Consider the following 10,280-nt stretch of genomic DNA (forward strand, 5'->3'; position numbering starts at 1 on the left):
TCTCTCTCTCTCTCTCTCTCTCTCTATATATATATATATATATATATATACACACACACAAATGATCATGTGAGAATAGGAGTTAAAGTGAGAAGCGTAAGAAATGATCTAAACCCTTGATCACTTTTAATTTACACCCCATGAAGTGCTCTTATCATGGGAATTGATCTCATGCATATCGGTGCATCTTATTAGTGTTAATCTGCAATTATGTCTGATTTAAGGTCGGAAATCCCTTCTTACCCTTCTAACCATAACTTACATTCTCAACGGAACGCAACCCTATATATATGTAACACCTAGAATCTTCGAATCCTGATACACACACACACACATATATATATATATATATATATATAATATAACTAAATCATACCAAATGAGCCTAGTATATTCCTAGAGGTGGGATGGTAAGACGTATATGGAGACCAGACTTGTGTGACTCTTACCCTAAAGAATAGGTTCATTTGGTATGATTTAGTTATATTATATATGGGTGTGTATTAGTATGTGTATCAGGATTTGAAGATTCTAGGTATCAGCAATGATAAATGTATCTTTTTTTTTTTTGGCTCTTTTTGTATTTATAGCTTCTACGGATTAAAATCGCTAAATTTTATCATTAAGGACGGACATACGGAAGGTTGTCGGTGTCCACCGGGATTCATAGGAGACGGAGTTCATAGTTGCGAAGGTACTATTCCCCTTCCTCAAAAAGAATTTCAGTAATTCATGATGTTATGCAACCCATGAGGTTACTCTTTTTTGCGTTCAACTCAGGCAAACAATTTTTCTGCAAATCCGAAGGGCCTTGATGCAGCCATTGTCATTATATGGGCATTTGTATTGTGTTTTTTGAAAGTCAATCTAGTTATTTATTTTATGAATTTCACCGTGTCTCATTCAGATATCGATGAATGCAAAGAGAACATGATATGCAACTGTCGTGAGTGCAAATGCAAGAATACATGGGGAAGTTACGAGTGTAGCTGCACGGCTAATTTGCTCTATTTTAAAGAACACGACACTTGTCTAAGTGAGTATTCAACTTTCCATCTCAAACTCTACTCCGCGTGAGATTTATTGAGTTTGTTTGATTTGAAATAATATTTCTTCGTCCCATAAAAAGTTCATGAAGAAATTCAAATTTATTACGTTTCAAAACTAGTTTCCGTAATTTTTCTGCACATGTAGTAGTCACAGTTGCTTATTGGTTGGGATATACTAATTAGTTCGTTTGATTTGATATGGTAATTGCTCGTTGGGATATAGGTAAAAATGATAATACGAGTGCTGGTTGGGGTTTCGGTTGGGGGTTTGTTTTTGGTTTGGCAGCTATTGGAGTCGTAGGATATACGCTCTACAAGTACAGGGTTCGGGTACGCTTTACGTTTTCTCCTTCAATTTATATTCTTACTCACCATTTTTCAGGTTAATCTGATTTTTTGGGTAACTATGGTTGTCTGGACCAGTTTGCATGCACCATACTAATTCTATGGGTGCTAAGAACATCTTCAGTAGATTCTTTAAAATAAAAAATGAAAATTTTGAATATTTTTCTTGCTTCCAGAAGATTTTTAAAAAAGTTCCCAAAAACAGAGAAAACCAAGGAAGAATGTAAAAATATTCAAATTTATAGAATTTTTTAAAATTTAATGTTGACCAAATTTTTTTTTTGAGTAAATTACAATTTTCATTCATGTGGTTTGTCAATAATTTCTATTTTCGTCTTTGTGGTTTAGAAATTATCTCAATGGTTTGCAACTTATTATTATTTTCGTTCCTGAACTAATTCTTACCTTTAACTACAAGGGACCAAAATAGTAAAAAGTTATGAACCACAAGTACCAAAACAAAAATGAATTATAAATCATAAGGACGAAAAATAGCAATTAACTACAAACCATAGGGAAGAAAACGCAATTTTTAAACCATGGGGACAAAAATCGCAATTTTTTAACAAACAAAAAGACTAAAAACATAACTTAAGGGGGTGTTTGGGATTGCTTATAAAAACAACTTATTGACTTATTCCAGTGTGACACTGTTAATAATCACTTTTGAGTATTTGGATAAACAATTTATACCGGTGCCAAACCGGTAATAAAAAGTTTTTGAAAAAGTTAAACCCTTATGACTTATAATAAGTTGATAAGTGCTTTTGGAGAAAAATATAAGTTGTTTCAAATAAACAATCCCAAACACCCCCTAATACTTTAAATTATTTTTTATTCTTCCCATCAATTAAGTTGAATTTTCTTTGCATTCCATGTAAAAGTTGTAGGGATATTAAATATATCCAACATTCTAGTAATATAAGTAATGTTGAAATCTCGAAAATAGAGTATATGTCGAGTTCAATGTAATTTTTTTAAAGATTTTAGCTTTTGATACTCCATCTTAAATATATTATAAAGAATCTATCGGAGATTCTCTAAATTTAACAATTAGGCAAACTCTCTAGTGGCCTTGAGGAAACTTGAACTTGTACCCTCGATTGAGCAAATTCAAGATCCGACTAGTTAAGCTGACCCTCGACTCTAGCAGACGTGTGTTTCACCCTGATAAACTTGTGGTGATGTTGGTATATTAATATTTCACATGCAGAGATACATGGATTCGGAGATCCGGGCCATCATGGCGCAATACATGCCCTTGGATGGTGAAGGAGAAGTTTCGGTTCACGGATCTCTTAGAGACATCTAAACGGCAACAAAAAGCATCACTCGGAGATGTTATGTTCTAGATTCAAACAATTTATTCGTTGGACAGTGATAAATTCCGGAAAAAAAACATTTTTAAGATTCTTGATGGTATGCTCGTTTGTCGTGTCTAATTTGATATTGTCTAATGTATGTAAACGAGTTGGCTTTTGAGGTATGTTTCATCTGGTATTATTATCAACATCGTCAAACAAATTACTTAAAATATCCTCCATTGTATATCTTCTTGTGGTGTATCAAATTGGGTGAGTGTTTATCAAGTCATTTACCTTATCAGATGAAGTTAACATAGATGGTTTTTCTTTTAAATACATATTTTTGGGAGGAAGGGGTATTTTTGAATTAAATACATAATTTAGAAAAAAAAATAAAAGATAAAATAATAAGAAGTTGACTATGAAGCATGGAGATGTGTGGGTGGGGCGTTATTTAAAACCAAATTAACTGCAACGTTACGACGCAATTAATTTGTTTGCTTTTTGTTGTATTCTCTGTCTGTCTCCGCCCTTTACGCCCAAACCCCATGTACTTGTGCAGACCCCCACCCCTAATCCAATCCCCTTTTTTTAATTATTTTTATTTATGTTAAAATCAAGTTATATCATATATTGAAAATGCAAAAATAAAGGGTTGTTTATTATCTGATAAGCATTTACCAAGTCACATTATCTCACCGGATGAATATGATAAAAATCAAGAATCTTAAGATTCTTACTCGACAAGTCGGGTTGCTAGGCTACTCTTTCCCGTTTGGTATTTATCAGGGAAATGGTTGCATTCAATGCTATTTTGATGACTAAAATTTTAGTCATAACCAGTCAAGATTTTCCTTTGCTAAATTACTTATTTTTTAGCTAGATGGTAGGCTATAATCGCAAGCGAGAGGCATCTTTTTTGGTTTTTTATGGAGATATTTAAAGTCGGTTTGCGAAATTATATGCTATTTGTTTAATAACCAATTTGTTGTATGATACTTTTATTCAATGTTTAATGGCAATGGTTATGAGTAGGGGTGTTTATGGGTTGGGTTGATCGGGTTGAAGACATTTGAACAACTCAACCTAATGTTTGCGGTTTGAAATTTTTTAACTCAACCCAACCCTATCCGTATGGGTTGGTTGGGTTAGTTGGGTTGATACTTTGGTACATTAAAATTATATTTCTAACCTGGAATATGTTATTTCTTTACTCATAATTTTTTTTTCATCATCAACCATTTGATACAAATTATCCACACTTCTTACGTATATCACATTCAATTAATTTTTTTTTAATTTACATATATATGTTCACAGTTACTGAACATATATACGAATGAGTTATATAAATATATGAATAGATTAAAAATGTGTATATGAGGAGTATACATAATAGTGTAATTGTCTAATGTACATATTAATATAAATTTAACAATCATATTAAATCTAAGAAATAAAAGGATATCAGGTTCAAATAATAGTAACCCAATATCAATCCAATACCTATGGTTTGACAATTTTACAATTCGATTAGACATCAGATTGTTTCGGGTTGAGTTATTTTGTGTTGGGTTGGGTTGGGTTGGATTGATCGGGTTTTTGAGTATCCCTAATTATGAGAAAGGTTTGGACTCAATTTCTTATTTATTTAAAGAATTTATAAAATTGGAAAAAGGTCAAAATAAGATATGTGTTTGGATGGATACAAGTAGAAGAAAGAAAAATGTAACAAATAAAAACAAAAAATGAGACATGAAAGTATGGATTTTGTGAAAACACCAAAAGAGGAGCAGTGAGATTTTGTTTGACTTTACCTTTGACTCTTTCTCTTTCATTTTACCCTTACCCAACAAAGGGAACTCTTGTTTTTATTCCTAATTACATATCTTCTTTTTTTAAACTGTATTTTTTATTATTTAAATATGTATATTATTTTTCTCTCCTACACATTTTATTTCAATAACTTTAACTGACTGAATATAATTAAATTATTATAAGAGATTTCTTTAAATCTAGATATTTTCATAATCTCTATCATCTTTTCTCTATTTTAACATAGATGATAATATAGCTGTTGAAGCAAAAAAACTGCTAAAATATTTATTTTTTTTATTTTAACATAACTGATGTAAATACTCTAATAAATATAAACGAAGCAAAAGAAAAAAGGTTGGGTTTTGGTGAGTGGTTGTTTTGAAATGAAATTGATATGGTATTTAGATAGGAATAAAAATGATGAGATGTAGAATGTTTTGACAACATGATGATGCGATGGGCATGAGGGTGTGAAATACCATCATCATGTCATATGTTTTTGTATATTTTACTTTTTTATTATATACATAATATTTAAAAAAGAAAAAAGAATTGGGTTGGAGTTAATGCAGTCCCCACCAGACACGCTCATTACTCATGACTCATTACTGCTCTTCACTTTTTCCCAACCTATTCAAATTCTTCCTCACTCCTCTTTTCACTTTCTTTTTCACTTCTTAAATAAATTTATTAATATGTTTTTTTTAAAATATTATGTATTTCTTTTAAAACATTAACTCTTAAGTTTTTAAAATGTCGTATGCCATCAAACCTAAAATTAGAAGAATAATTATGTAATGTAACAAGATACATTTTTATTTTAACTTTTTATTTTATTTTTTTTTTCTTTGTTGATATACTACACTTTATGTGGTTTTGAGAAAGACAATGTTTTTACTTTTGAATAAAAATTAATCTGAAGATATTAAATTTTTTTTTGAAAAAGTATATCGATATTAATGTCAAATTAATAATTTAAAAGCTCTCTTTTTTGTATAGTTTCATTAATTTAATTTTTTATTATAATTTAATTTAGGTCTAATAACGAAATAATTTATATTTGACTTAACAATATAATTTTTATAAAGATAATGATTCCGTTAGAACTCAATTATTGTTCTAATTATATATCAGATTTTTTATATTTAAAATAAGATGTTTATCCTATATTTGATTATGTTTATCTGCAGTTAATTATACGAATTCAAAAATGAAGTTTTAATAAATTGTACTTACGTACAATTTACTTGTATTCTTAAATTTTAAGTAATATGCATTAATAAAAAATAATTCATGTATAACAAATATTTTTTAAGATTTTTATCAAATGTTTTATAATATTATATAATTAATTATTATATTTTTTTAATCAACTAAATAATTATCTCATCTTTATAACAAAAAATAGAACAACAAAAAATAAAAATATTTATTTTAAAATAAATTATTTAAATAGAAAATAATAAAGTGTGTTTGTACAAGAAGAAATGGAAAAAAAGGAAAAGAAAGGGGTCTCCTCCCTCCGGCATCCATCATCACCAATAACTCCACCACCCATAAAGACGGCACACTTCCACACACCAGACCAGACAACCCCTTTTCTTTCGCCGTTTTCCTCTCTCTATCTCCTCCACCTTCTCTTCTCGTTTCCGCCATAGATTCATTTCTTCTTTTTTCTCAATTTCAACCTTCTGATGTATCCAATCTTCTTTCAGGACTTCCTTCAAACACCTTCCATGCCCATTTAGATCCCCCTCCCCATTATTCAGAAACCAAAAATGTGGACGAAACTGATTGCTGCTGTTCTTCTGTTGTTGTTATCGTCGGAGACGATTCTTTCGGCCAACTCTCTGAATGTAGCCCTTAACGACGACGTTTTGGGTCTTATGGTGTTTAAAGCAGACATACGAGACCCTTATTTTAAGCTCTCAACATGGAAGGAAGAAGACGACAGTCCTTGCAAATGGTTCGGAGTTACATGCGACCCGTATTCCAATCGGGTCACGGAGCTCCATTTAGATGGGTTATCTCTTTCGGGTCACATCAGCAAAGGCTTGTTGAGGTTACAGTTTCTTCATACACTTTCTCTCTCTAGAAACAATTTCACTGGGTTTATCAGTAACCCCATTTTAACACAAATCATTAAGAACTCACAAGTGATTGATTTGAGTGAAAACGGCTTCTTCGGGTCCATACCCGAACCACTGTTCATCCAATGTGGGTCAATTAGAACCATTTCTTTAGCCAAGAACAAGTTAACTGGTCAAATCCCTGATTCAATTTCTTCCTGTTTGACTTTGCAAAATGTTGATCTTTCATCCAATCAGTTATCAGGTGGATTACCAAAAAGCATCTGGTTATTGACTTCCTTAAGATCAATCGATTTATCAAATAACTTTCTTGAAGGCGAAATCCCAAAAGAAAAGATCGAGACTCTGTTTGATTTAAGGGTTTTTAACTTCAGCAGCAATAATTTCAGCGGTGAGTTGCCGGAGAAGATCGGAGAATGCTTGTTGCTGAAATCAGTTGATTTCAGTGATAATTATTTAACTGGAACCATGCCTTTATCTCTGCAGAAGCTTAGTTTATGCAATGTGCTTAATTTGAGAGGGAATTACTTCGCCGGAGAGCTCCCAGAGTGGATCGGAAGTCTAAAAAGTCTTGAATTCTTGGATCTTTCTGTTAATAACTTTTCAGGTTCGTTTCCCGCCTCATTTGGTGATCTTGAATCATTGAAAAGTTTGAATCTTTCGTTAAATCAATTCACTGGGAACTTGCCGGAATCATTGGCAAAGTGTCTAAACCTAACCGTCGTTGATTTTAGCCGGAATTTATTGACCGGAACCATTCCTGTTTGGGCATTTAGCTTAAGGTTGAAAGGTGTTTCTCTTTCGGGCAACCAGTTTATTGGGACTGTTGAATTTGGTGAAGAAACTGCTGCTGCTTTTGATACTCTTGAAATCTTGGATTTATCTTCCAACTCATTTTCCGGCGTGATCCCGTTATCAATCGGAAATTTTAGTAGCTTGGTGTTCTTGAATATGTCCTCTAATGGCTTAATTGGTTCTGTTCCCCCAAGTTTGGGAGGTTTAAAAGCTGCGAATGTGGTCGATTTAAGCCACAATTGGCTCAATGGCAGCATTCCTGCTGAGATCGGTGGAGCGGCTCTATTGAACGAACTACGCCTCGATGGTAACTTCTTGACTGGGTCGATTCCGGCCCAGATCGAAAACTGTTCGGTTTTACGCACCCTGTAAGTCTTCGTATGTTACTGTCTATTATTATTTTAGTAAAACATCAAATTTGGTTCAAATTAATTATTGTCTAAGGATTGGGTTCTGTAAGAATAGAAGTCATGGTGAGAAGGATAAGAAAGGATTTCCCACCCTTCGATCAAATGCTAATCGAAGATCGGCAATAATGTGGTGCACCGAGATGCACCGGATTAATTCTCGTGATAAGCGCAATTCATGGGGCGGGGTGAGATTAGAAGTGATGAAGGCTCTAGATCCTTTCTTAGGCTCCTCATCTTAACTTTTATTCTCGCACAATTCTTCGTCTATCATGTAAATATAAATATAGGTTGCATTATTCTTTTCTGGTATAAAAATAGTGTAATACTTTGTAGATGATTTACCATTTGCAACAAATGTTGTAAATCTTCTCTATAATGTTCTTAATCGTGCTCACTTGCAGGATCTTGGCTCAGAACAACATTACCGGTTCAATCCCGGTCAGGATCGTGAACTTAGTGGAGCTTGAGTCGGTTGATTTATCGTTCAACCATCTTTCAGGAAGTTTACCCAAAGAGCTCACAAACCTCTCGAATCTCGTAACGTTTAACGTATCCCATAATGATCTTGAAGGCGAACTTCCTCTCGGAGGTTTTTTCAACACGATACCGCTTTCTTCGGTTTCAGATAACCCGTCCCTATGCGGGTCGATCGTGAACCAATCATGCCCCGGTGCACACCCGAAGCCGATAGTCCTGAACCCAAACCCGTCACATTCTGACAAAGGGTCCTCCTCGCTGAACCTCAGTCATAAACGAATCATACTTAGTATCTCTGCCATTATTGCCATCGGTGCTGCTGTATTCATCGCGTTGGGCGTGATTGTTGTTACAATACTCAACCTCCATGTCCGGAACTCAGTTTCACGATCTGCCGCGGTGGCCCTCACATTTTCCGGTGGAGACGATTTCAGCCATACCCGCTCGCCGAGCTCTGATTACGGGAAACTCGTGATGTTCACCGGTGACGCCGAGTTTGTCTCCGGGACCCATGCATTGCTTAACAAGGACTGTGAATTGGGGCGTGGCGGGTTCGGGGTGGTTTACTGGACGGCGCTCAGAAATGGTCGGTCAGTTGCGATCAAGAAGTTACACGTTCCCGGTTTAATCAAGTCTCGAGAAGATTTTGATCGGGAGGTAAAGAAGCTCGGGATGATCCGGCATTCAAATCTTGTTTTACTCGAAGGGTATTATTGGACTCCATCTTTACAACTTTTGATCAACGAATACGTCTCGAGTGGAAGCTTGTATAAGCATCTTCACGAAGGAAATTCCGAAAATACCCTCTCATGGCGAGAGCGGTTCGATGTCGTACTCGGTACGGCTCGGGGTTTGGCTCATTTGCACCGGATGAATGTGATTCACTACAACATGAAATCGACCAATGTTTTGATCGATTGCTCAGGTGAAGCCAAAGTCGGAGACTTCGGTTTGGTGACGCTGCTACCGTCGCTAGACCGTCATGTTCTTAGCAGCAAGATTCAGAGCGCTCTCGGGTATGTAGCTCCCGAATTCGCATGCCAAACGGTGAAAATAACCGAGAAATGTGATGTTTACGGGTTTGGGATTTTGGTACTTGAAGTTGTTACGGGGAAAAAACCCGTGGAGTATATGGAGGACGATGTGGTCGTTTTGTGTGATATGGTTCGAGGAGTGTTGGACGGTGGTCGAGCCGAGGAATGCGTTGACCGAAAGTTGAAGGCCGATTTTCCGATCGATGAGTGTATTTCGGTAATTAAGCTGGGTTTGGTGTGTGCATCGCAGGTGCCATCCAATCGTCCCGATATGGAAGAGGTGATCAAGATTCTCGAGTTGATTCGGTGTCCTTCGGAAGGCCACGAAGAATTGGAATGAAAAGGGCAAAATGCTGCTGGCAAAGACGAATATCGGAAAATTCAGATCCAAAAGAAACCCGTGGAGTATATGGAGCTAAATCCGACCCAGATCTGGATCCGGAAAGGGCAAGAATTCGGATCTTTGGCGATAGCATTTTGCCTTTTGTTTGATATAGGTTTAGGACCCATACTTTTGGTTGTATTTGGTTTTGAGATGTTTTCTGTTGGTGTCGAGTTGAATATTTCTAGGGTTCCTATTTTTAACCCTTTTGTGGATATTTGTTGTAGTTTACAAAATCACAAATTTACAGGGCAATTTTGTCTTTTGGCTTGACTCTGTGTTTTTTGTTTGTGAATGGCGACAAATGATTGTGTTGTATGCTCTTTTATAAATTATACCCCACAATATGTCTCAAAAGTATGCACATGCTAAAATCATATGTTTCTTTTTCACTTTATTGGTTGTCTATTTGTACAATGCGATGAGAGCCATAGATTTAACGGTTTTGAAGTTTCATTGATTTTATTAAAGAAGATTTAACGATGATATAAATTACACTTGGTCTTTACATATTAATACAATTTGAATATAATAAGAGTTATGGTTTCAATTACAGTCTATCGATGAATAAAATTG

The 10,280-nt window shown here is 34.7% G+C and overlaps 2 protein-coding genes across 3 annotated transcripts in view; both read left to right on the forward strand.

Annotated features, from left to right (window-relative positions):
* LOC112512527 (vacuolar-sorting receptor 1-like) overlaps positions 1-2,706 on the forward strand; it is a 6,916-nt gene extending 4,210 nt beyond the window's left edge. The window contains exons 9-13 of one of the 2 annotated variants that reach the window (XM_025118534.1): positions 628-694; positions 908-1,071; positions 1,273-1,315; positions 1,351-1,379; positions 2,608-2,706. In XM_025118534.1, the coding sequence (XP_024974302.1) occupies positions 628-694; positions 908-1,071; positions 1,273-1,315; positions 1,351-1,379; positions 2,608-2,706 (402 nt within the window). Of the gene's footprint in view, positions 1-627; positions 695-907; positions 1,072-1,272; positions 1,380-2,607 lie in introns of both variants that reach the window. The other variant, XM_025118533.1, reaches the window with a different exon arrangement.
* A 3,588-nt stretch (positions 2,707-6,294) lies between these two features.
* LOC112512842 (probable LRR receptor-like serine/threonine-protein kinase IRK) lies at positions 6,295-9,995 on the forward strand. Its single transcript, XM_025118979.1, has 2 exons — positions 6,295-7,769; positions 8,213-9,995. Exons 1-2 carry the CDS (start codon positions 6,295-6,297, stop codon positions 9,660-9,662), a joined length of 2,925 nt encoding a protein of 974 aa, XP_024974747.1. The 3' UTR covers positions 9,663-9,995.
* The last annotated feature ends 285 nt before the right edge of the window (positions 9,996-10,280 follow it).

This window comes from Cynara cardunculus, assembly GCF_001531365.2.
Source record: "Cynara cardunculus var. scolymus isolate 2C chromosome LG 5, CcrdV1, whole genome shotgun sequence".
NCBI classification, from domain to species: Eukaryota; Viridiplantae; Streptophyta; class Magnoliopsida; order Asterales; family Asteraceae; genus Cynara; species Cynara cardunculus.

Bases quoted from the DNA above. Each gene is read 5' to 3' on its own strand.
- LOC112512842 (XM_025118979.1), top strand. From the start codon at position 6,295: ATGTGGACGAAACTGATTGCTGCTGTTCTTCTGTTGTTGTTATCGTCG. The intron at 7,770-8,212 runs GTAAGTCTTCGT...GCTCACTTGCAG, and splicing joins TGTTCGGTTTTACGCACCCT to GATCTTGGCTCAGAACAACA.